The following is a 27,380-nucleotide window of genomic DNA, read 5'->3' as shown; positions in this document are numbered from 1 at the left end:
ATATCTAAGAAAGTGCTGCATGGAAAAACTGCAGAAGAACCTGGACAGTAAACATACCAAGTGCTTGGGCAGATAAAAGTTGTGGAAAAGGTCCATTTAGCCCACCTGAGAAAGCACTTGGGCTACAATCTCGGCATACAGAAGTTTTTAACAGAAGAGGTGTTATGCGGGTCGCCCTGGCAACAGTATCTGCTGGTATCATGTCACACTCCCTCTGGAGGAAGTTTCTGTGCGATAAAAAGAAGCTCGCAGTACAGCATAAATACAAAAAAGATGATCCTACGCCTTTTATATTTTGACAAGTGCTTACAAAACCTCTGTAAAAATGTCTGCCTAGCAATGCATTTGTGTTTAGAGGTGAAGCCGACATTAATGAGACCGGTGTAAGCTTCATCTGTATTAGCTGGCTTTCCCACATTGCTTGTTGCGCAGTTAAGCATGGCCATTATCCTACCGGAACTATTCGGAAACAAAGTGTATGACAATTATTCGCTGAAAAATTACGCACCGCAGCTTCACTGGTCGTCTTTATGAGTGGAAAGGCACTGCTTTTTATTATTTTTTTGCACTCATCTGACAAAACGGCCCCTGCAAGCCTCTATTAGAAGTATGGCTGCCACTTACCCAGCTTGGGCAGAAGGACATATGCTAATTTAGAATGTCGGTCCTGCAGGCTGTTGTGGCACACCTGCAGCTCGTGGTATTCTTGCCGTACTGTGGCGAGCTTCCGTCGAAGAGCAGCACTTTTCTGCTGCTCGTCCAGTAAAAGCGCCCTGGGCACCACGCTGTCGTCGTAGGAGGAGGAGGTGCTGTTCTGCCTCAGCCGCTGCATTTTTTTTTTGTTTGCAGCTCGCACCTTCGCAGCCGCATCTTTTGCAGATATAGCCTGAAAGAACACAACACACCTAACTTCATAGTGCCGCTACAGATGTTCCATCTATATTAGCGATTGATATTGTGTGAAATTTAACAGTGGAGCTGTTGTACAAGCTGTAAGTTTGGTGTTGTAGGGGAAAAAACGCCAGGAAAATACCAAGCGAGAGCATCACGGCCACCACCGAGTAGCTTACAAAACAAACAAACAGAAAACAGCAGCACTGTCGTCAAGTGCTGCCTCGCATGTAAAAAAACAAAACTCCAGTGCTGATGCTAAATGTGAAAAGACAGCCAGCTTGGGAGAGGTCACTGCGGCCGCAATCTCCAGCAGCCATCATGGATAACGGGAGACATGGCTAAGACGGGCCCAATCCCACCCGAGACGACTTACAGATCCCGCCACCACCCCCGCGATTCAATGACAAAGAGCTGGTGGAAGTCTACAATGCTGAGGATGACTTTGCATCCACCACTCGCCGCGAAGAAGACGACGTATTCGACGCATATGACGACAATTACTAGCACCACAACTACACAAATAAGCAATGATACTAGAAATTAGCATACATGTGTCCGGCAATGCTCACCTACAGCAGCTTTGCCATTCAATTATGTGGTGGTGCAAGCTTCCCTGCATTTTTTTTAATTTCTACAGCAGAACTGTTTTCTCAACCGCTTTTTCCACCCTGTGATTTTATTTTGCTGATGTTCATTATAACACTACTTCTTTTATGCATAGACTTATTCAAAAAGCACAGTAGCAGCTGAAAGAACTTCTAATTTCGGCTGAGATCCCACCTTTCGCAGTGTTATTAGCTTTTATTTGCTTAAAAAAGTGACTGCAGCTACAACTTTTAACTCACTTAACTTGGTTTGTTTTGGAACTTGTGAACTCTTGATGCAAAACTATAAACAGTAAGCCACCACAGCCCTGTTGAGTAATGCCTCTAGAAGGGCTGCTACTTGGGCAGATGCAGTTAACAGAAGTCACCTGTGCTTCTGTCATGAGAAAAGTTGCATAAGCGGGCGTGCTTATTCAAACCGCCAGGTACGTCACTACTGCTTTCCTCAAGAATTGTGGGAAGACAACATAAAAATCCAAAAAGCAGAAACAACCATTCCCAAAACCTTTGACTACTTGCTCGGCACGAAAATCAAGTTCTTACCTTCTTCATCACCTCCGTTGCATGCACGTCTTCAAAAATGTTGTCAGGCACTGCTATACGGCGCTTCGCTAGCCGCTTCACAAGGTCGGTCTGGGTGACTGCAAGTGAGGTGCACAATTGCTGATACTGGTATTATGCAATAAAAGTGACAGAAGTTGGCCATCAATGAGTTTTAAAAATTACCCTTTGAAGTGTGCAGCGACATTTCAACATTTGCAGCACACACGGTTGATAACTGACCTTTGTACACATAAAAAAGCGTTTGCATGAGGAACTAGCAAATGAGTATTATATGTTCGTTGGCTTACTTCACGATTGGGCGTGTTCTTTGTATCGTAAGATTTCATTTGCGCAATTTGTACTGGCAGGCACCGTTAATCTTCGGAACATAAAATACGAGCAAATAATTCGCTGAGTCACGCTGCCTGATCGCTTGCAGCGCGGTTGTATGGGGTGACAATCTAAGAAGGAAGAGCGTGCAGACGACGAGCCCAGCCGAACCCGCATTCTGAGCATGCGCTTAGCCTCAACCACTTTTCAACTTGGCCCGTCATATGTCGCTCGCGCGCCAACAGTGGTCGCTCTCGCACGCTAGTTATAACATTTGGGCGACTGTACCTTCATACACAGCGTTATTGGAAACGCGACAAGTATACAATGCAACAATGCTTCGTTGAATTGCAGGACAAGAAAACACTACAGAATGGCACGCCTTCCGCCAAACGTTCTCAATTTTACAAAACTGATGCTCTGTTCCCAAGCTTTTACGTTTGGCTACACGCCAAACGAAGTGTGCCGCCACATTTCCCACTTGTCATAACGTCCCATACGGACAACATTACTATGAACTATGTGGTGAAATAAAAACTTACCTCCGAGTTCCGCGAACGTCGGCAGGGTAAAAGCCCTCGTCCTCGGATTCCCGGGAACGCCAATACGCGTCTTTGTCCTTTTGTACGTCCGTTAAGGACGACGGCGCGTAATTTCTTATCAGAGAAACGGCTACAATAGCTTTGTGGCCGTCCTTATACGCGACATAGGCGAAAGTTTGTACTGTTGGAGCCATAGAAACGTGCTGCACCGCACACCGCACACCGCCGCAAAATCCCGCAGGCATGCACACAACAAAGACCCACACGGGAAATGACTACTGCTGCGGATTGGCTTTGTTTGATCAGAGAATAGGGAGGATTTTAGCGAAGCGAAGGTCGAGCTTTGCCTGTACTGCCAGAAAAAGCGTAGTGGCGGCGTCGTGAACTACCGAGGGCGCCCGCTTGGTGGCGCTGTAAACAAGGCTTTGTAAACATGGCGGATGCTTTTTGCACAGGCCGCTTGAGCTCCTTATTGACATGGCTGCCCTCGTACGGCGGCCGCCGCCGCGCTGCTCCTGCTGGTTCTTGGCTGGCACGCTGGCCGCGTGTTTACTTGCGCCGCGCTAGTGAAGTGATGTTACGCCAGGTGACCAGATGGCCTCGACTGGCACAGACCACAGTGAGCAGCAAGTGAGAACAAATCGTTTATTGACATCCGCAAGTTTACATAGGCCAGGATATCATTTCATTTCGATCGCTGCAATTGTACGTCGCTTTCGTGACATTTTTTTGCCATAACAACTCGTTCACTTGCGCTAAGATTTCGAACGAAGGGCACACAACCAGCACTCAGTCGACGATGAAAGGCGGCGGTATACAGCGAGCGTCATAAGTTCGCACGTGCGATGTGCCCACCTTCCGCATCCATCATATTGGAGAGCGGCGACGTTGTCATACACAACCTTTTCGCAGCGGCTGCAAGTAGGACGTGACGACGTGCGCTTGGGGCCGGGATTGATCGCAATGTCTCCAGCGAGCAAGAGGCACAGCGTGACTGTCGGGCGGCCAGAAAGGGGTGCGCACATGTGGCGGCAGACCTTGGGGCGATGCTTCAGCGAGGTGGTAGGAACCAACTCCGTGCACAGCGCGCGAGACAGACTTGTAGTGGCGAGCACGCTCGGACGGGCGCATCCGTCGTGAGGAGCAACAGGCACGTTTGGCGAGGTCTGGACCGAGGCGAGTACGTAAAACGAAGAGTGATGCCAATAGCAAGAGGAGTCGCAGCCTGGCTATAGGCCTAGATGCGCCATCACAGCAAATCGATGCGGCAGTACAGCGGCCCCGCTAACACGGGCTCCAACAGGCTCACCCGGGTCGCTGAAGTTTCGCGGTGGCACGTATCACACTTCCTGCATGTTCACAGCACAGAAATACTCAAGAAAACTAGATTTGACAAGACCACAGAGAATAACTTAACCGCAATCCAGCTTGGCTTGGCATGGCTTTGTGGTTCCGAATTCAGAAGCGAGGTGGTGCACCAGTCGGCTGTTCGTAAAAAGTTGCGTACATTTTGCTCAACAAATGTTTGATGCGGAACTTGTTAATAATCTTTTTAAACAACACAGTGTAAGCGAACTTTGTTGGCTCTCTGAGTCACGGAATGAATGTTTTGTATTCTCTACCAAAAGTAACCTTTCGGTTGCGCCGTCTCGTTGACTTGATGTCCAAAAACTGCCGCTGTAGGTTGGTCACGTGGGACGTCGATTTTTACGCCGCCTATAGGGAAGACAGGGAACGTCGGAGCTTGACGGGCCTGGTTTGATTTATCCCTCATCGTCTTGCTCGTAAATAACCCTGAGAATATTCACAATGTTTTACGAAACTATTGTTTCTTTATAATGTCTCTTAATTTATTTTATGAAGTATAGTTTGGGAGTTTTTGTCCAAAAATACGTAAAAGCTTTCCGCTTCTTTCTGATTTCACCCAAATCAGGCCAAAGTACAGAGGGTAAATTCACATCGATCCACTGTCAAAAACGCGCTTGTTTCTCTAATCACTCATCCGCTGGGCAGTATAATGTCATTATACATTGCTTACAGCTCAGTATAAACGTCATTATGAGTCAGGAGACGGAGAAAAAGCACCGGAAAGTCTACTTAAACACCGACGAACGTTTTGCAGTTCCTCGGTCAACGCGGTGGTATAACGACAAGCGACTCAACTGGAGCTACCTCGGCTACGCCCAACTCGGTGCCAGATCTTCACCTTGGTGTAGCACAGGAACAGCCAAGAAATTAATTTTCAACGGCGGACGAACTGCTCAACTCAGTTGATTGCACTGATCCCGCGTGCTGTTCCCACGAAGCCGAATATGTTGACAACGCCAGCGACGCCTCGAATGGCGCTGCCACCGCAGATGAAGAAAGTGAAAGTGACGATGACGCTTCCAGTCAAGATGATGCTGCACCGTTCTTTGATGAGATCTAAACTATCTCGGAGTGTTTCAGCAATTTTGGCAACCAAACATTTCCTGGATCCGGAACGACTGTTGCTGCGGCAATCGTTTTGATCATGGCATTCGTGGTGGCGCACGGCCTCACATGGAATGCAGTCGACGACCTCCTGAAGCTGATAGATGCACTATTTGGTGCTAAGAAAACCGGCTTACCAGGCACAAATTACTTGCTCAGAAAGCTGTGGGCGCCAAAGTGTAAAGGAATGACGAAGAGCTATTACTACTGTGATGCGTGCACCTCGCTGCTCGAGCCGAGAGCAGGTGGGGGAAGCTTACGGTGTGAGCTGTGCAAGACAACTTCCACGATCGCCGAGGTGAAGAAGAAGGGCTGCCTTTTTGGGAATATGAATCTGAAAGAACAGTTGCGGCACATCGTGGCGCAGACGAAAGATGCCCTGCACAGCAACCTGTGCAAACTGAAGGAACGCCTGGACGCAGGAACCACTGCCCTTAGTGGCATCGCAGATGGTGCTGCATGCAAAGCGCTTCGGCAAGATGGTAAAGTCCGCTGGAGTGACCTGACGGTTACTATAAACACAGATGGGAGCCCTTTGTTTAAGTCGACAAATGCGTCAATATGGCCTATTCAGTTTTTCGTCAACGAGCTGCCGTTTTCAAGTCAAACAGAACACACCGTGCTTGCTGGATTTTGGTTTGGACACAAGCATCCAGACATGTTGCTTTTCTTGTCCAAGTTTGTGGAAGAAGTGAAGGCTGTGGGTGAATTGATGTTGAAATGTGGTTCTGCGGAGCTACGCTCCAAGGTGTATCCTGTTTGTGTCTGTGTTCATGCCCCTGCTAGAGCTGCGGTTGGGAACCACAACCAATTCAATGGCCAGTTTGGATGTCCTTGGTGCCTGGCGTGTGGAAAACTTGACAACAGTAAGCATTTTTTCCGAGTGCAGACACATTTGAATCTGTGCTTGTGTAATTACACTTTCTAGCTCAGTTGCACATCATTTTCTAGTGTCCATAGGCAACAATTATTAAAACCCGTCGCAGTGACTCAGTGGCTAAAATATACTTCTAAACCAAAGAACGTGGATTCGATCCAAGCCATGGTAGCCAGTTTTCAAGTAGAGGTGAAGGAAGGAAAGACCTATGGTTGAGATTTTGGGATGAATTAAAGTTCTCCAGGTGGTCAAAATTAATCTAGAGCCCTCCACAGTGGCATGCCACAAAGCCCAGGCGTAGCTTCGGCATGCTAAACCTCCGAAATTACAAAAACAAAGTCAACGTTTCCGTACAGAGCATTTGGTAAATGCCTTGTGAAAAAAATGCTTTCATCTTTAGCCTCATCATGCAAATAATTTACGCACTGTTTGTGTTTATCCATCGTAATTCTAAAAATATTGTAAATTATTTCTGTTTTACCTTTGCACAAAAATTATACGTTAAAAGAAATTGCTCTGTCACTGTAATGTGACACTTTTAGAGAAATAACGGATATTTAGAATTTTTTTTTTTTTATTCACCAACAAGTTGTACGAAATACATAACACAAACTGTTGGGCCAATAGCCGAAGCTAGTTTAGGCCCATTACATAAATACACAATACAGCAGCAAACAAACAGGTGAGTGAAAAGGTACTGATTACAAAAACACTGCAGGAAAACCAAATAAAAAAAATTGAACATGACAAAAGGAACCTGGGTTCATGCGATGTTGGATAGGTAGTACCTTTTTAGTGTAAATACAAAGTTATTAGCTGTTTTTATTTCTATAGGTAAAGTGTTCCAAACTTTTGCTCCGTAATATTGTAGTAGCCGTTGACCGTAGGTATTTCGGGTTACAGGCAAGTTAAAATTCACGTTACTTGCATTCCTAGTGTTCCTTGTAGGTAACACAAACAAATTTATTGAAAAAGGATGACAATGGAGAATAATTTTGTTGACAACTATACAGACCTTCATTTCACGGACATGCAAGAATGGAAGTATTTGAAGCTCAGAGAATAACGAACGGCTGCGAACACAAGAGTTAGAAAATGTCATAATACGTAATGCTCGTTTTTGAAGGCGCACGATGGGGTCTAAATACGTTTGATATGTAAATGCCCAAGATTCGCAACAATACGTCAAGTGACAATGAAACAGTGAGTAGTAAATAACCTTCATAATGGAGATACTGAAGTACGTTCTACTTCTTAAAAGGGCGAAACAGGACGATGCAAGTTTAGAGGAGATCATTTCTATATGCCCTTTCCAGTTCATATGGCAGTCCAGAGTCACGCCTAGATATTTGATGGAATCAACTTGCTCCAGCAAACAACTATTAAAATATACTTTCATGGAGTCTCCATCAAATTGTCTATGCGGGGAACGGCAAAGCATATACTTCGTTTTCGAACTGTTTAGAGTTAATTTATGACCGTTAAGCCAATATGACAATCGCAACAACTCATGATTTATCGCACTTACTACATGTTCAGCTGATTTACCACTCACTATAATTGCGGTATCGTCCGCATACATTATAACCTTGGATGATGTCAAATAGGTAGAAAGGTCGTTAACGTACAGGGAAAATAGCACCGGACCGAGGACCGAGCCCTGAGGGATACCTGTTGATATTTCTAATTGTGATGATGAAACATCGGCAACAGAAACATACTGTTTGCGATTGGACAAGTAGCTGGAGAAGAATTGTAGGGTGCGTCCCTGAAACCCATAGTTTTCTAAGATTTCTAAGAGAATCGAGTGCGTTACGGAGTCAAACGCCTTTTTGAGGTCAAGAAAAACCACACCCGCTATTTCGCTGTTATGTAAGGAGGAGTACACTTCTTGAGTTAACGCCATTACAGCAGAGGACGTGGACCTATTTGTAGTAAATCCATGTTGGGCTGACGTTATAATTTTATTATGTTCTATGTATTTTCGTAGACGAACAGAGATAACCTTTTCAAACACAGTGTTTATAACGCTCAAGACGGATATTGGCCGATAACTGCCTGGTTCATTACGGTCACCGCTTTTGAAAACTGGTGACACTCTTGCTACTTTTAGGTTGTCAGGGTATACCCCTTTAATTATGGCATAATTAAACAGACGAAGTAATTGGGGCCCAAGTACATCAATATTGTCCTTCAGTACACGAACGGTTATACCATCATGACCGGCGGCTTTCCTGTCTGCCAGCCTTGATATCACGTTCACAATTTCAGGATAGTCAATTTCGTCAATTGTAAAGGAGCATAACTTCGCATTGCCGCTTGCATCCCATTGCGTCGAAGGAACCTGGCTAGCTAAGTGCGACCCTATGGTGGTAAAGTATGAATTAAAATTTTCTACGGTACTAGTATCAACTGAGTCTGGAATGACAGATGTTTTAGTGGGTTTGCCTACGACGTTGTTGATAACATCCCACATTTTTTTAGCATTGCCTTCGCTTGCTGCACCTGTGAAGTATAGTATTCTTTCTTCCTTTTTCTTATCATATCGACCACTTTATTCCTAACGAGTCGGAATTGCTGCGCACAGAAGTCGTTCTGTTTATGTAGCTTCCATTTACGATACCACGCGTTTCGTTCTTTTATGGCGTTCAGTATTGGTTTTGTCATCCACGGGCAGAGTGGTTGCTCGTACTTACAGCTATGGTGGGTTGTGCAGCTGGAAATTATGGACGATAAAGAACTAACAAAGTTGAAAAACTGTATGCACGTCTTCAGACAAGATGTCATGGTAGTGCGTGTTTTGAAGCTTAGTGCGCAGCTGGGCATAATTGATCCTCGCATACGTTGTAGGTTTCTTTTTATCGGGAGCGGCCTTATCAGTGCGAAGCAAAGCAAACACAGGGGCATGGTCGCTCACGCATTCATCGTAAACGCCAGCAAAGACTGAGTCCATGTTACACAAAATATGGTCAATGGTCGTGGCGGTATTTTTTGTGATTCTGGTAGGCACATTATTCAGGTTATAAAAACTATATGACTGCAGAAGTAATGTATAATCAATGTTTTGTCCAGCTGAGGTGTCAATGTTAAAGTCACCTGTAATTAGTACAGGATGCTTATTGCCGAAGCTCAAAACGTTTAGAATATTTTCCATTCTGTCAAGGAAGAGCGGTACGCTAGAACTAGGAGGTCGATAGACGACGCCTACAACTGTTCCAGATGTTAGTGTTACGAATAGGGTTTCTGAGACATCGTCAATAGCCGATACATCTTGTCTAACATTATACAGCACGGAAGACTTGATAAGAAGTGCTACACCACCACCACGCGATGATGTATCCCTACAAGATGACAGGAAATTATACCCATGGAAAGAAATATGCTCCCCGTTCTTCAACCATGTTTCGGATAAAGCAACAACATCGAAGCTAAACTGGTGCCTGCTCAGAAAACTTAACAGCAAGTTCTCGTTTTTCCGCAGACTTCGAATGTTAGAGTGAACGACGGAAAAATATGAATGCTTGGAAAACTCTTGGTTAACCTGGCTACACGTAAAGGCCATATGAAGCTAGATGTGGTACCACAAAGAAGTTGCAGACATTTAGTTTACTTTAGCCAGGTCCTCCTCAGTCGCTACGTGCAGAACCCGAGAATTCTCGGTCTTCCTCATCAGGATTTTGCCTTGGGAGACCCAAGCAAATTTCCAATTCATTTCTCTTTTTTTCTGCACCGCCTTACCAAGGAGCACCTTATTCTCTGGGCACAAATGTTCGTTCACATACACTGGCTCGTTGCCTTCGTACCCGAGCGTAGATGCCAAGAGCCTCTGCTTACGTGCCTTCTGTAGAATTTCATCTCTTTTGGTCCTCGAGATGAATTTCACAACAATGTTTTCATGGTCGTTTTTTTTAGTTGGAACGCGGTGAATCGTATCGATGTCTTCTGGACAAAGCCTAGCTTTTAACGTAGTAGCAATCGTTGCCATTACGTCAACCAATGACTCTTCGGCAGAGGAAGGAACGCCTTTTATCTCCAGGTTGTTACGCCTGCTGTATTGTTTCAGTTCCACGATTTCTCTGCGCATGTCCTGGACTTGCTGCTGCAGCAGCTTCGCTTCGGCCTCTTTTACCTTTTGCTGTTCCTTTACCACTGAAAGTTCCGCGCATGTTTTTTTGACGTCAGTCTGTAATTGTTCGAAGGTCTTATTCATGAATTCCATGGATTTTTTTACCTCCTGAATTTCATCTAGAGAAGTTTTGTTGTTATCGGCAATACCCTTGATATCGTTTCGAATGCCAGTGGTAACCTTTTCGATCCCTAGCGCCAATTCAACGAGAGCCTTGGAGAGTTCCTTAATGTTTGAAGGGGGTTTGTCAGCGAGCGCTTGGCCAAGGGTTGTCAAAGGGTTTGTCGGCGGATCCATAGACACTACTAGTGAAAACAAGTGAGCAAAACAAGCGAAACAAAACAAACGAAACAAACGAAGCGATCCAGGAGCCCTTGCTTAGTTACAGAAATAATATATGTGAAGCCATACCTGCAGTAGGGAAAGCACACGCTTAGTGCCACCGAGGTGTTTGCGGCTGCCTGGATCGCTCCGTTATGTGCTGTGTGGAGCTGCGTCGGTCCTTATATATAATGAAAACATTTGGTTACATTTTTTGCTGGTTTTCTATTTCGAACCATTTTGGTGAAGAAATTGTTTCGCTGCTTTCCTAAAACAACCATACACCGCATTTTTTACACGCTGATGCTGTTCAGGATAATCAGGCGTACCGTAGTGAGGGCTCCAGATTAATTTTGACCCCCTGGGGATTTTTAGCAAGTGTCAAAATCTTGAACACACTGGCGTTTTAGCTTTTAGCCTCACCAGAAAAGCAGCTAGCCGCCAGGGCCAGGAATCAAACTGCGTCCTTGGGCTCAGTAGCACAATTTCCTAGCCACACAGCCACCACAAGGGGGAGGGGGGGAGGGTAATACACCGCTATTTAGCTGAGAAGTACAGTACAGGTAGTAGTGGTCCGAGAATTAACTTGGCTGTAGGGCTTTGCCCCTTTTTGACAGCTGTGAAATGCCCAAACGGCTCGAATCGGTTTCACAATAAGTAAACGACAAAATTTTGTCTCCACGTGTAACAATTACAAGAAATCAGGAATGAGGGGCCAACTTCTTTATGAGCAAGGCTATGCCTTTTGTTTTTTTTACTGTGTTATGGAACATCTAGTTTTCATCGTCAACCCAGTAATCGAGTTCCATCCATCACCAAGTTGGGCAGAAGAGTATATGTTTGCAAGGAAGTCAGTCCCAAATGCATCAATGTTGCATGTTAGCAAAGCACCATCCTTGTGTTGCCTTTTTGTTCATCAGTAGTAAATGACCTTGTTTCCTTTAAAAAGAATGTTCGTGCAACGTCTTTTTATTTGTTACTCCTGCTCACCTTCTTGCTTTGGCATTTTGGAAATATATGCTCACGTTATGCCTACAAACATTTGTTACTATGTGTATTCTTAACCGCTTGTAAACACTTTTGTCCAGAACGGCGTCTTTACCTGCAGACTGAGCCCTCTGTACAAAGGACAACAGAGAGAGTTCAACGGGATGCAAAGCTCGCCATGCAGCTGGACACACCAGTGAATGGTGTGAAAGGACCCTCGCCACTGACGAAATTGCCGTACTTGGACTTGGTGTGGTGCTACACTGTCGAGTACATGCATTGTGTGCTACTGGGTGTGGTGAGGCAGTTCACCGAATATTGGGTGGACTCGGTGAATTCTGATGAAGATTACTACATAGGTAAGAATAAGTTGTACTGAAATGAATTTTAAGCTGTATGCTAAATGAATGTATGAATATGTGTGGTTTATGTGAAGCAAACGACTTTTTAAAAGGTGTGTCATAATGTTGTGCAGTGCAACCATCCACTCTGCAAGCCGTAAGCAAGCGCCTCCGGAGGATCCGGCCACCTCACCACATCACCCGCCTACCCCGCACGCTTCGTGTGCGGTGCTTTTGGAAGGCGCACGAATGGCGGAATTGGTTACTATTTTACTGCCTTCCTTGCTGCTGGGGCATTCTGCCGCCAGTTTACCTGAAGCACTTTGCCTTCCTCTCTGAAGCGATCTTCATTCTGCTCCAAGACGAGCTATCTGATGCTGCCATCACTCATGCAGGTAAAGCATATTATCACTCCAACTGTAGCCACTTTTGTATTCTTTCAGCCTTCGGTCACTCAGTTGCAACGCCGTCGCCACCGCCAAGCCACTGTGGCAGGCGCAAAAATGCTGTGCCCTAAAATACGGGATCGACGAACTTTCGGGCCAGGGACAAAAACTACAAAAAAGCAGCCACATTGCCAGCCAAAACTGTGCAGCTATCAAGTGAAAAAAGCTAGGACAGGTTGTGTCTCTTTTGTTGAAAATAGAGACATCGGTGGTGTTCCCGGCTACGGGACGTTTTCACGGAGGAACTTTTCCGAGATTTCAAAAGTGCTGAACTAGTGCGATTTTAGAAGGGGGGGGGGGAATCTGTGGTGCGTTTTAGCAAATTGGAAAAAAGTCGCCATCCTGTCCTGTGAAAGTGGATGTCCAACGAAGCTGTTGTAAACCCCTGCAAATGCTGATGGGGGAGAGTGTGAAATGTTCCTCGTCGTCTTGGCAGGGCTTTTCGCTTGCGCTCGGCTTTTCTGGCGCCAAATACAGGGTCCTACCATGCCTGATGCATGTGCTCAGTGCCTTGGGCAAGACCTGCTCTATTTAGTGAAACTAGCCCCTGCCTAGTCTTCAAACGTAATCTGCAAACATAATCTCTACCAGGAACACAAGGGGGTGTGGTTCCCATTGTTCGCAGCTGCCTTATCATTCATAATGTGACTTAGATACTTCTCTTGAGGATTTTTACACAAATACTGAGCTCTATGCTGCACGCCTGATTAGCCTGACTCATGCGCTCGGTGTCTTAGGCGGGAACTGCTGGATCCTGCCTGGGTTTTTTTGTTTGCGACATGAAATCTTCCTAGCAACTAGAGGCTGACAGCTTCGCTGTAATATTTCACACCTAAAGGGAGGCGTGCGATGCTTCGCGGGAGGGCGTTCTCTCGTAACTTTACGGTGGGTCGGTAGCTTTTGTTTCAACTTTTGAATTTTGATCCCTTATATGCAGAACCCAGTAGAAATGGTATGCTGCATTTTTTTACGAAACACAAGTGAAAAACAACTAGATGTAATATTAACCAACCACTAATTACTTCCTTTCAGATCGTCTTCTCCAAGAGTTTGTGGGTCGTGCTGCACGACTGTATGGAGATCATTGCATGACCTTCAACGTTCACCAATTGACACACCTAGCACAAGCTGCACGCAAGTATGGCCCTCTGTGGGCACATTCCGCTTTCACATTCGAAAGTGGAAACGGTCTTGTGAAGCTTGTGACCGCTGCAAATGGTGTGAAAGAGCAGATCATTGAGCGTGTTGTCATGCACCAGGAGCTGCAGCTGCTGTTATCTTTGGCCTCATTTCCACCCTCCGTAAAGCAGCTGTGCCAAGACTTCCTTGGTTACCCGAGACTAGAGAAGGCCTACCATGTTGGGGGGGCATGCATGTTTGGCCGGCCAAAGAGAGTACTGTTCCTGTCATCTATGGAAGCGGCCTCAGTCAATTCATTGGTCGGGGATGTACATGATGTGCAGGAGCACTTTAGGTTCGCTTATGCGGGCACTGTTTTTCACAGTAAGGAGTATAAGCGTAGTGGGAAACGAGACAGCGCAGTGTTTGAGGCCCATGATGGTGGTTGCTGTGTGATAAAAAGAGTTTTGGAAGTGACAGATGCTCGCTCCACAGCAAACGGGGAGGAGATTCTGCTTTGCGGCGAAGTTGTGCGTGAGTACACCCATGCAGATCTTCCAGATCACATTAGCTATTGCTTTTTTTCGCGGTCACAACCTGTCATTGCACTAAAATTGAGTGCAATAGCCAAGCCGTGTGTTTTTGTTTCATTTGGGGACAGAGAGGGTTTCATACGCACTGTACCAAACTTCATCGAGCGAGACTAGATCGATCGTTCAGTATTCCTTCTACAGTTAAACCTAGATGTAATGAACATCAAAGTAACAAATTCTTGGATTTCAGTTTTTCAATTCCCCATTGCCAGCTCACTGAAACCCATGTGTTCATGACCTAGCTTATGTAATGAAGGCGTTGAGACTGTTAACCTTGATGTAACAAATTCTTTACACTGATGAGCCATTGTTTTTTGGTCTTTTTCTAGAAAATTGTGTGGATAAATGCACTAGTTCAGTGAGGTTCGTCCACACCGGAAACTACCATGGGTTTGCGCGTGTCAGTATGGTGTTGGTTAGGCTCTAGGTATGCTTTTTGGCGCGTAGCCACGCGTCTTAACTGCTATCTGTGGTGTTAGTTTGTCGATGTTGAGTTCTGCTGCTACAAAATGAAAAGTTTGTCTTTCCAAAACAACTCGCAAGTTGAAATATCGTCTCCGCCGGTGAGAAAAAACGTAGCCGCCCGGTACAGTATGCCAGCTAGAACCGTCTGACCAATTTTGTGAGCAGAAAAAAGCATCAAGTTAATGCGCCCTTTCAGCCCAAGTTTAGTACTTGAAACGCTTAAGGCACCAAAAAGTGTTAAAAGTCAAAAGTGCTACTTAAGTTATGTTTCGGAATACAGGGCTGAGTGACATTGCTTCTTTGAAGTGCCGTGTAGTGACTAAGCTCGTTGAAAAGCGGCAGGCGTAAATGACGCCATTGTGCACTGTGAAATAAATTAATGAAGGGCGATTTCACCGTCACTGATGTCTAGCATTTTGGTTCCGTTTCTGCTTCATACACGTGCACCTTACCTCGAAACCTGCATGTCACGAAAACTTGCTTGGAACGAAAAATTGCGAATTTTTGTCAGCTTCGTTTCATTCAGGTTTACCTGTATACATTTTGATTGAATTCAGTGACATGCGAGTGCATTGAATAAGTAGGGTTGTTCTTTTTATGATAGAACCAGATTTTATCCAATTCTTACACCCCGAGCATGTTTCAGGAGAATTGGGTGAAACCCGATTTCTCCTCGAATGGACCATTCCAAAGTCGTGTTCTGAACAATTGTGGGCTGACGGTCCACCATTCTCAACCAAAGTTGCCAGAAGGAAGCCCCACAAACACAGCTTTTGAACTCATTGAGTATTGGCAAAACTCTAGCGCTTGATATCCAAAAGGCTGGCACTGACGTTGTTGTGCTTAGATAATTGGAGCTGTGATGTCGAGAGAACTTTCTCTCAGGTGAGATACGTTCAACGACTGGACACGTCTTGAATGGAAACTGACATGTTTCGCATGCAGATGATATGCGTAAACAAGGATGTGCAAAAAAGATGACCATCTTTTTGCGAATACAATATTTCATTTCTTAGCAGTTATGAATGCTCTTTATTACCACTATTACTGATTCATACTAAATTTCGGAGAGTAGTTTCTAGAACTATAACCCATAACCCTGATGTCCCAAATATCACCAGCTTCTAAAAACACCACTTCTAGTGTGTTATAGTTAGGAAGGTAATGATACTTTCTAAAATAAACTGATTATATAACTTAGTGGATCTGAGTATTTAACGTGAAGAAACCTGAATTTAGGGATGGCTTTACAAAAAGACCCCATTTCTCCCGATTGTGAGTTTGAAATATAGAACCCAATTTTTACCCCCAAATTTTAAAATACATAAATCCCTAAAACGAACAACCCTATGCATGAGCTGCGCATTTCTTTGGGCTGCTGATGGGGGAAAACACTGCGGTGTTTACCTGCAAGTCCTACGCATGCATCAGTGTTTTGGTGATGATGCAGATTCTTGATTTTTTTCTTTTACATATATCCTCGTTTTCTCAACATAAAATAAAGTTTCTAGTAGCGCTTAATCTTGTGTGTCTTCCTCCTCCTTCACTTTTTAAGTAATGCTGTTTCAACCATGAACATATACCAACAAGTCCAACTGGCAGTTCTTCTAAGGTACATGTATATAGCTTAGGCTGTGCTAGGTAGGATATGATATAAGAACCATTTTACTAGCTAGAGTTACTTACCTTTTCTATGTGTGTTGTTAGGTGGGTGCAAAATGTACACGCTGGGTAATAAAAGCAGATGTGTGTGATCCACTTCCTAAATCGTGACGTAGTATCACTCCGGTATGTGGACAGCTGTACTGTGCATCGTTCGCTGTAGAGGCTGATATTCTTTGTGTTAACTTCTTCCTGTAGATTTGAGAACATTGTTTACTGTTACCTGCATTTCTTGTATGACTCTTACGCTGTTGCATTTCTTATTGTGAAGTGATTTGTTCTTGAAAATAAACGTCTGCAAACATATAAACAGTCTTGTGTGTCTGGCTTTACTGCATAGCTGGCGTGTTGTGCAAAAAGCACACTTCGAGGTAGGTGGAGAAATTAATTTACCCTTGTGCATACCAAACAAGCTTTAAGAAAGTAAAATTGGGTGAATTAAGAGTACCAGGAGCAGCTTCGCGGGTCCATGAAATGCCCACTGGACCATCAATTGAGAATTTATTAATATAGACAATGCATATGGTTCATGCATAAGCTTATAAATTCAGAAAAGTCGGTCAGGGGAATCGGTTGGGTACGGTGCACATATTTAATGCACCGGTTGAGATATCATGAGTGAATAAAAATAAATGTAATTTAGTTCACAATTAATGCTCATGCAGCACATGAAATTTAATTTTTGTTAAAACATTTACAACCTTACGGGCCCCATCTGCAACAGTGTGGTAACAACGTGGCTGTGCATAGCTTTATATCACTCACAGAAAGCACCGTGGTGCCCCGCATGCCCCCACATGACTTCATGAACCACATATAGCTTTCTATGGTGGTTGAAACAAGCCCATATTATTCGTATAGGGATAGATCCCTTATGCGACCGTATCATGTATGCCACTAAGAATCCATATGGAGATTTCATATGGGCCCGTGAGAATTCATATAGGGTTAGACTTCTTGTGGGTCCCTATCATATATGCCCGTAAGATGCCATATGGGGATCTATAATGGGCCCATAAGAATTCATATGTGGTTAGACTTCTTTGGGTCTGTATCATATGGGCCCGTAAGAATTCATATAGGGCCCTATATGAATTCTTACGGGCCCGTATGAATTTTATGGGACCCATATAAAAATCATAAGGTTTTTTTCGATAGGGTCGTTCCCGTTGGGCTCGGGTCCCACTGCGCCCATGTGGGCCGGGAACCACCGTACCGTTATCGGCGCGCGCATTGGGTCTGGGGCCCCGCACGCCCTCACCGCACTCACGCACACTTGATTTCTTGCAAAGTTGGTGACTGCCGCGCGGGAATCGCTCAGTACTGTCGTGCATTCCGGGATCGAGAAAGCCAGCGCAATGGCCAACTCCTCCGCCTGCTCCGCCGACCTGGCCCGCACGCTGCCGGCCGTGACGACCTCGCCCGTCGTTGCTCTTACTGCTGCGGCCACGTACGCGTGTCGTCGGCCCGGGTATCGGGCCACGTCCACGTACACGGCGCCGGTGTCGTTGGTGTACGTGCCAGTCAGCGCTCGGGCTCTGGCCAGCCGTCGTTCCTTGTTCTCTTGTGGGTCCATGTGCTGCGGGAGCGGCGGGACCTGCAGTTTCTCGAGCAGGCCCCGCGGAAGCGGCAGCCGGTCCCTACCCTCCTGCAGCCGCGGCCTGTGTCCTAATCGTACTAGGATCGCCCTGTTCATTCACGTTTGCTCGAGGCGAGCCGTCTGTGCTGTTTGCTGCGCTTCTGGAATCGCTTCTATTGTGTTGTGTATTCCTAGCTCTAACATTCTTTCCATGTTAGTGTGCGTGTATAGACCTAGCGCGACCTTGTGTGCCTTGCGTATGAGAGCGTTCAGCTTGTTACGCTCGGCGGCGTTCCAGGTGGGGAAGGCGGCGACGTAGCCCAGATGACTGATGGCGAAGGATTGTGTCAGTTTGAGTGTGTTGCGCTCGCGCATGCCGGCGTACTTGGTGGATATCTTCTTGATGAGCCCCATCGCCCTGTGTGCCTTCGTTTGGAGCTGTTGTATCGTGTAACCGTTGCGGCGCGTGATCTCGATGTGCAGTCCCAAGACGCGCAGGGTGTCGACCTTGGGAATGGTGGTACCGTCGCTCGTGCGCACGTTGATGTTCGGCTCGTCGTTGTCGGTCTTGTTACTTCGAGGCGGCCGCAGCAGCAGCAGCTCCGACTTGGCCGGTGAGCATTGGAGTTGTTCCTTGAAGTTGTTCTTCGACCGCTTCGACGGCCTGCTGGAGCGATTCTTCGATATCGCCGTCGCTGCCGCCCGTGGACCAGATAGTGATGTCGTCGGCGTATATGGTGTGTCGTACCCTTGGGAGGGAGCCGAGGCGTTCGACCACCCCGATCATAACGAGGTTGAACAGTGTCAGCGAGATCACCGCTCCCTGCGGCGTGCCCCCGCTGCCCAGCGTCTTCGTCGGTAACTCCAGGTCTCCCGCCACGATGGTCGCGGTTCGCTCCTTGAGGAAATCCTTGACGTAATGGAAGGATCGCTCGCCCATGTTCAGGCGCGACATCTGCCGCAGTATTGCCGAGTGCAGTACGTTGTCGAACGCTCCTATTAAGTCGAGGCCGAGGATGGCCGCTGTGTCTTCGGACCTCTTGGTCGTACGGTCTATGGTTTCGTGCCTTAGGAGGAGCATCGCGACTTGGGTGCTCAGTCCTGCCCGAAATAGGAGCATGGTGTTGGGGTATAGCTCGTTCTCCTCCAGATACCGTTGCCACCGATTTAGAAGCACGTGTTCTAGGACCTTGCCCACACACGACGTCAGCGATATCGGGCGCAGGTTCTCGATGTCTGGCGGTTTCCCGGGCTTGGGGATGAGCACCATGCGCGCCTCCTTCCACTTGCGGGGCAGGACGTCACTGCGCCAGCAGTAGTTGTAGTACCACGTGACAGCAGCGATTGCGCCGTCGCTCAGGTTGCGCAGCTCCTTGTTCGACACGCCGTCGGGGCCGACCCCCACTTTCCGTTGATCTTTTGCAGAACCGCGCGAACTTCCCACTCCTCGATGTCCGCGTCGAGTTCTGGGTTGACGTCGCCCTCGTAGCTCAGCAGCGGCGAGGGTGGCGTGGCCGGTAGGTACTTGGCGTCGAGCCGGCGCCGGACCTCGTCGTCGCCGAGCTCTCGGCGGGCCTTGAGGAGGGTTCACGCCAAGACGTGCTGTTGCGTGCTCTTGGTCTTGGTGTCGTCGAGCAGGTGTCGGAGCAACTTCCACGTTAGGATCTTGTGGATTTGCCCGTCGGCCTCCTGGCAGACGGCGTGCCAGCGCTGGCGATTAAGCGTCTCGCAGTGCTTCTCGATTTCTCTGTTTAGCCTCGACACCCTCTTGCGCAGCGTGCGGTTGTGCCGCTGGCCGTTCCACCGGCGTTTGAGGGAGTTGCGCGCCTCGATGAGGTGTGCTAGCCTGCTGTCGACGTCGGGTGCGTCCTCCTCCGTCTCGAACTCGGTGGTGGCCCGCTTCGATTCTTATAGCACCGCCGCCGTCCATGCCTCAATGTCCTCGATTTTCTCGGGCACGGTGCCGAGGTTGGCACGAAACTTGTCCCAGTCCGTGATTCTTTGTTTGCGATGCGGGCTCGCTCGACTTTAGAGGGGAACGGTGACATCTAGGATACAGTGATAGCTGCCGAGCGTCTCCAGGGTGTTTCGCCACTTCACCTTCGTGTTGTTCCTGAAGGTGAGGTCCGGGTTGTTATCTCGGCGCACCGTCGACATGTCCTGTCTGGTGGGGACCGTGATGTCGTTGGCGAGGTGGTACCCCGCCGCCTGAGTCTCTGCCAGGAGGCTGCGAACCTTCGCCGTGTCGTATTGGTAGCCCCACACCGTGTGCGGGGCGTTGAAGTCTCCGCACAGCAGCGTTGTTTGGTCCCCTGCCAGCCGCTTGATCTTGCTGATCAGCATGCCGTAGCGTTGTTTCGCGTATTTGGGTTTCGTGTACGCGTTCATGATGTACACGTGCTCCTTTCTGGCTCGGGTCTTGGCGCGGATCACCACTTCTATCGTTAGGTGTTCCACGTTCCTGGCGTGTAGGAGGCTGTGTTCGAGGCTGACCATGCCCTTCTTCACGAAAGTGCAGATGCAGCCGCGCACGCGGGCCCCCTTCTCTGGAGTCTTGGGAAGTGCAAAGGCGTAGGAGCGGTATCCCGGGATTTTCGGGGCGTGCTCGCAGTGCGCTTCTTGGACGAGGATGATGTCTGGTCTCTTCTCCGCGCGTGCAATGTGCTGCAAGAATGTCGCTCTCCTCCCCCAGAACCCATTCGCGTTCCACTGCCAGATGATGAGTTCGTGTGTCTTCTCCGCGGTCTTTATTGTCATTACGGCTGTGCTTCAGGAAGCGGTATTGGCTGCGGCTTCGCCGTGAGCTTCTTGTAGATTGTCGTCGTAATTTGCTTCATGTTGGTGAAGCGGGTCTCTAGGTTGGCTAGTCTAGCCGAAATGTCTGCCTGCGTGGCCTCGAGGGCCGATAGGCGCGTGTTGACCGTCTCGAATTGCTTGGCGCACGCGTCTTGAAAACTGTGGATTTCTTCTTTGGTGACGTATTGTTGCTCGCAGATCTTTGACTTCAGTACCCGCCTCTTCATGGTCGGTTCGCTGTCCGTGTCGATTTCTTCCCGTGGAGCGTCGCTGCAATTCGCCGCGACGTTTTCAGGTGTTGGGTTGTTGCTTTCGGAGGTCTCTTCCACCTCCTCGGGCTCGAGTGGGATCCTAATCGGTGGAGGGGGCGGCGATTGTGGCGAGTCCCTTGAAACTTTTGGGGTTCGCGGTGGGAGCTCTTGCCGTATCTTGCCTGCGAGTAGCAAGTCCAGTTTGCGATTTCGCGCGAGTATGATCTCTTCTTGCCTCTCCATTTGCGCTCTCAGATGCATGTTTTCGTGGCGAACGTCTTGCAGCTCTCGCTCGAGTGCGCGGTTGCCGCGGCTCGTTGCGCCAGCTGTCACCCTGGCCCACGTCACGCCCGTCGCCGGCTGCGCCTGGCCGTTTCTATTGTTCTTTGCTCCGCCCACTGCCGCTGACGCCGGCGCCTTAACGGACCCGCCTACTTTCGTCCGCGGCGCCGCAACGGGGGCGTGTACTCTCGATTGCAGCTGTGGGAAGGTTTCCACTGTCTTTTGCGGCGGCTGCTGCTTGGCCTCCTTCCGCTGTTGCTCTTTTGCCCCTCGCCTTTGGAGTACCACGTGTGGCACCTTGAATCGGTTGAGGCAGCCCGTGGCTCCCGTTGCGTGATCCCCGTTGCAGAGCTTGCAACGAGGCTTACACGTGGCCTCGTGGTTTGGCTCCGGCTCGCGTCTCCCACACGCAAGGCACACTTTAGTCTCCGGGTTCGGACACACGTCTGCGCGATGCCCTAGTTTGCCGCAGCACCGACAGAACTCGTGGTGCTGCCTGTACAGGCTACACCGCACTATCATGGCCCCGTACTTGATCGAATTAGGTACTTTAGATCCCTCGAACGCCACGATAACCGTGGTGGTGTTTCCCATTCTGTGGGCATCTAGTGCCAAGGGGATCGTCTCGTTTACGATGTTGTTCTGTAGATCCTGATGCGTCTCCGTAGTGTCTATGCCTCTAATGATTCCCTTTACTGTGCCGTCCGGGGCGGACATGTACGCGAAGGTCTCGTACTCGGCGTTGCCTTTGCGAAGCTGCCTAATTTGCACGTAGCTACGAGCGCGACCCTCGTCGGGCGTGCTGATCACTATGATGTTCTGAGTCGGATTTGTACAAATAGTGTCTATTCTGGATTCATGCATGGTAACCCCGGCTGCTGCGAAAAAGGCTGACATGAGGCGTGTGGCCTCCGTTTTCGCTACGTTAAGCCACGGCCGGGCTGGAGGAGCGGCGGGTGCGCACTTTCATACGGCCTGCGCTTCGGGTATAGTTCCCACCTTTCACCGCCGCCAGTTCGTGGCGCTGCGGACCAACCCTCGCCAGTTGACCTGCAGCACGGGCGGGGTAGAGAGGCGGCGCGCGCGCATTTGCCACTGCCCTAGCCCTGCCGAAGCTACATGTTATACCTGTCCGTGTAAATTTACATGTTCGCCATTAAAATAGGCGACTCCTAACCCCTTCTGAATGTTTGGTCTAATAGGGTCAAAAGCCTAACATTATCACTCGGAAGCGCCTAATCAAAAAATTGAAACATTTTAACTCGGGACACATCAGGAAAAATATGCGAGGCCTTCATATCTTATCAGCGACTGTATTATATCAAAATGGCGAGGCAGGAAATAAACGCGGCATTTTCCGTGACTGAAATATCAGTTCTTATTTTTCCTTTCGAATGATGTCTTGGTTTGCACGCGCACAGGGCACGACCAGTGACGCGAATGATTTCCCGCCGAGGGAGATACGGTTATCGCTTAGCTAAACGTGTTTCTGCTGCTTACGCTCCGGTCGGGCTGAGCGGACAGCTGGCAGCGAGCGCACTGTCAAAAACATACAGCTAAAACTCTTAATTATGCAACTGAAGCGCACAACGAGTCTTCTTTTTGGTGAGATATAACAGCGAAGGCATTCATTGGTACCGGTTATATTCCGCGGCAGATCCAAAACTCGTGCGGCAAGCGTTGTCGGCTCGCTCGGTCAGAGGCGATTCGTCGACTAAGAAAAAGCGTAGGGTTTCACCCACTGCGCACACTAGAGATGGCGCGGCAAATTTACCAGCGTTCCCCGCACGGAAGTGCCTGCTCGCCGCTGGTGGCGGCGTCGGCGATACGGCTTTGTCGTCTCTGTTAGTGATGGTTGTTTTGGGCCTGTTTTTAGGGCAGCTTCGCGTCCAGTGCGTGGTTCCTTCGCACGACTTGATTAACTTGTTCGACAGCACCTCGAGGGTAACCAACACCCGACGAAATAAGGTGGTCGTACGGCAAACGTACGTTCTTGATTGGTATTTAGGGCGGGTGTAAAAATGAACAATCCACATACAGACATCTGGCCGCTAGAGAAATGCTACATTTTGCGCACTGCTTGCCACAAATGGGACTCCGACTTCTAAATCAGTGAATACCAATTCGGTTGTGTTTCAAGAGGTATTACAAAATGCGAAAGTAGCAACTGGTTCTGATAAATATCGATTATAAAAGTTCCCTCAGCTTTCTCGCAACTAACTAGTTTAAATAAATGGAAATCACTTATCTCCCAAGCGAAGTGGTTTCGGTGTCACCGTTTGTGTCGAGCGGTGGTGTTGCCCTAAGCTAGCACATCAGGATGGCTAGGTTCCGCTGTGTCACCCTCCGAAAGACGCTCCTGTCCGTTTCCTTTCTCCCTACTCACGGCCGGGCTACAGCGGCGGTGTCCGCCGCTCTAGCGCGGCCGTGGCCGACGCTGCTGCTGCTGCGGAATTCGGGACGCCGCCCCCGCGAATTCCAGGTAACTGCTGGCAAAATCTCTGCTTTTACTCTGTTCAGAGCCACATGTATGAATTCAAGTGACGTCGAATGGGCAGTTGTGGTGGGTGTCGTTTAAAGGTTTGCTTTCCAACCACCTCCAAAGCGTGTATTGAGCGAATTTTTTTCCCGTGTTTTTTCTTATGCGGGATACTTTCACACAGACGTGGGGAGGAGATCGAGGGCTTCCAAGAGGCTGATGTGATTGCGGCAACCTGCAATGAGATTCTGCTCGCAGGATTTCGTAGAAGCCGAATGAAGGAATGTTTTAGCTATTCCCCTTTATTTATTTATTTATTTATTTATTTATTTATTTATTTATTTATTTATTTATTTATTTATTTATTTATTTATTTATTTATTTATTTATTTATTTATTTATTTATTTATTTATTTATTTATTTATTTATTTATTTATTTATTTATTTATTTATTTATTTATTTATTTATTTATTTATTTATTTATTTATTTATTTATTTATTTATTTAATTTGCAGATACTGCTAGCCTAACAAAAGCTTTAGCAGGAAAGGGTACAGTAGTGCAAGGTCAAAAGAACACTAACCAGTTACTTGCCACAGTATAAACTACGTCACTAGTGCTTTTGCTATCTGGCCATGCATAACCCAGTAAAAAGCTACGCGTGACAATGGGGATCGGCTGAGCGTGCAGAACGACATGGGCACATTCAACACACAAATACCACACTTAGACAACCAACAAATAAATTGAGCAAGAAAACCAGCGGGATCACAAAGAGAATTTATTAAAAACAAGTTACAGCTAGGACCAGCTGTAGCTAGCTACTACACGGGTCGACAGGGCACAGGATTTACGAAATGTGCCACAGAGGAAAGGAAGTGAACATCACACAAGTTCACAAAACAACTAGTACACCGCACCGAAGGTCCTTTATAATAATATCCGTGGCACGAGACTCATACGCCATAGTTCACGCGTGGGAGTGAACATAAAAGTAGCGTAAGTGCAGATTACAAAGTAGCGACCAACGCGGTAGGATTTGAAGCGCCTTCTCTGACAACCGCAGCCGGTGCACGAACGAAGAAGCGAGCGGCGGCGAAAGATGCGGCGAACTCGAAACTAAAGCGTGGAAAACTTTTCGCATGGCGACGCAGTGAAACATCCCCTCGCGAGGGGCACGATCAAATGCAGAGCATTTCCTGGGGGCGCATGACATTAAGTAGTTTGCGTTACGTTAATGTTGTTGCACTTGTGGCAACTGCTGACGAGAGAGCGCTCGTCAGCAGTAAAATTGGCAGCCTCAGCGCACGTTGAGTCCGAGAGAGGGGAGAGAGTGTCCGTGAAACGTGCCTGGGCGCGCTATCGAATGTTGATCGCGCCGATAGCGAAACGTCTGAGCCGGGCATGTCGAGGCGAGCGATGCGGACTACTACGGGCGCCTAGAACGGGGGACATCGTGAGTTAAAGAAATGCTCTGCATTTATAAAGAGGGTTGGGAGGGTAGAGGGTTGGTTCGAAGCGCCCTCACTCTGTGAAGAATCTGCAGTATCGTTTCCTTTTTGGGTGCGCAGGCCGTATGAAAGTGCGCGTTCGCCGCTCCTCCAGTCCGGCCATGGTTAAAGGGGGCCTGAGATAGATTTCAAAGTGTTTTTGTTTGTGTCAGAAATCTACTCTATAGTTCTTGTAGAAACAAGTCCACAAATAGTAAGCATATTCGCTCACGCTAACAAAAGTTATTACCCCGACGAGACACAACTATTTGTTGGCTCGGCGGCTTGCGATGACGACATAGTCCGACCTCGTCCGAGGCGAAGCACTCATTTCATGGTTGGCCGCCGGAATGTCCGCGATTTTTGACGGCGGCGGTTTGGTTTAGAGCGTCGTCGTTACCATGGTTACTTCAGCGAGTGGGTCGCACATGAGACGACGACGTCCTTTTTTTTTTTTTTTTAAGCTACGTTTTCAGTCTTTCCGGACTTTGAGCAGGAGATACTGGTGATTGCGGAAGTCGACCTTGCATGCGCGAGAGTTTCCGTGAACGAAAACTTATTTTTACCGTCGCTACATAGCGATACAGAGGCTAGAATTTCTACCGACTGTAGTAGCGAGCCCCCTGCGCCGGCGAAATGTACGCTCGCGTTTTGATTAGATTACCGGAAAGTTCCGAGTGAACGCCCTCCCCCGAAACATCGCCCACCCCCTTTTACGGGTGAAATATTCAATTTATTGAAAGACGCGCGCAAACCCCGTAAAATCCATGGCTTTAGCGCCGATGAGTGAACAAAACAAACCCGAATCATCTCTTCATGTGTAGATGCGGTCACTTATTCGTCCTTTCCGCGCTTGACCCGAAATTTCGCCCATCTTGTATTTTTCACTTGATATCACTGTACTTAAATTTAATTTGGGTGGGCGTTCTTCCGGAACTTTACGGCACAGCAAATGCGCTGTGCTCTGCGCTTGATGCAAGCAATCTTAGTTGATGTTGTTTACTACATTATTGCTAAATGATGATCAGGAGCACGATAAATGACAATTTTTTTAGAATGAGCGAGCAAAATTTCCGCCCCTACTCCAGCTTCCCACGCTTCCAATGGTTCAGATGCCTCTATGAACTAGCATTGCTCTTTTATGCTTTCAAAATCGTCTTGGGCAAGGTAATATAGGTAACTGCGGAATCATTACAATATATCTTACTCATTTTATATCGAAATATTTAGCGGTAGCGTGAATTCTGGTTAATGCAATACTTGGTCCTAATTCTTCCCACTAGATGGCGGCGTCAACGTCATGTTTTCGATTTTTTAAGCTCTACAGTAGAAGTATACGGCTCTTTTAAAAAAAATTATTGTATTGTGAGAGTTCAATCTAAGACGTCTAAGATTCAAGCCATTTCAATTCAAGCGTAAGCGAACAGTTCTGGGCAACAAACGTTTGTGTCATTTGCTTTGCGACAAATTCGCCAGATGTCGCTACTCGGCAGAGCCGGTAAGCCGGAATGCAGAAACCGCAGAGTGCAATCCTTTCGTTTTCAGCGGCAAACGGCTATTCTTGCTTCATTTAACACGGTAAACGGTAAAGCGCGCTAATGACACTAGGCAACAGGTTCATTCAGAAGGCCGGTGCAGCAAACCACACTTTCCTGCGATCATGACTTGATGGGAAGCAATGAAATGAAACTCTTTGGCAGTTGTCGTTACGGGATGAGCATGCTCTTGCCCTTGTCGCGACCGCCGCAGAGAATCAGCTGCGACAGCGTTTGGGCTTGAACTGATTTATTCAGCCCGCGTGAGGGCACTTGAGCGTGCGCCTCGTGATCACGAGCAGTGCTCGGCGTCGTCCAAGCGCTGCATGCGGAGCTCCTCCTTCGTCGTCGGCGCGGCGCTCCCTTGGCGCGCCGTTCGTTACCACCTCTGAAACAACGTCGAGGCTACGCTCGAAACACAGATGGTGCAAAGAATCCTTTCGGGTACAGCGTCCAAGAAAGCAAATGCAAAGAAAACTGAGACACGGAGTGCTGAGCGATCACGCTGGCTGCAAGCGTCGTTGCTCCTGCGCTCACTGTATCCTTCCGCCGAGAACGGAGGAGCGTCAAGCCCGGTTTGGCCCGGTGTGTAAGTGCTTTACACTCCGGTATAAAACAAATATGTGTGACTGTGTAAAAGCAC

The 27,380-nt window shown here is 47.7% G+C and overlaps 2 protein-coding genes across 2 annotated transcripts in view; one reads left to right on the top strand and one right to left on the bottom strand.

Annotated features, from left to right (window-relative positions):
* Positions 1 to 1,927: 1,927 nt before the first annotated feature.
* LOC144160540 (uncharacterized) overlaps positions 1,928 to 27,380 on the bottom strand; it is a 37,589-nt gene continuing 12,136 nt past the window's right edge. Inside the window, exon 2 of the mRNA XM_077691806.1 lies at positions 1,928 to 2,140. Coding sequence (XP_077547932.1) covers positions 2,031 to 2,140 — 110 coding nt within the window. The 3' untranslated portion in view covers positions 1,928 to 2,030. The remainder of the gene's footprint in view (positions 2,141 to 27,380) is intronic.
* On the top strand, positions 5,574 to 17,143 carry LOC144160537 (uncharacterized). The gene is made up of 5 exons (XM_077691803.1): positions 5,574 to 5,838; positions 11,799 to 12,056; positions 12,173 to 12,433; positions 13,517 to 14,137; positions 17,091 to 17,143. Exons 1-5 carry the CDS (start codon positions 5,574 to 5,576, stop codon positions 17,141 to 17,143), a joined length of 1,458 nt encoding a protein of 485 aa, XP_077547929.1.

Source organism: Haemaphysalis longicornis, unplaced genomic scaffold (assembly GCF_048455015.1).
Source record: "Haemaphysalis longicornis isolate Haplotype H1 unplaced genomic scaffold, Haemaphysalis longicornis Haplotype H1 scaffold_105, whole genome shotgun sequence".
NCBI classification, from domain to species: Eukaryota; Metazoa; Arthropoda; class Arachnida; order Ixodida; family Ixodidae; genus Haemaphysalis; species Haemaphysalis longicornis.
Note: the sequence above shows the minus strand (reverse complement) of the source record. Positions and strands in the feature narration are given on the sequence as shown.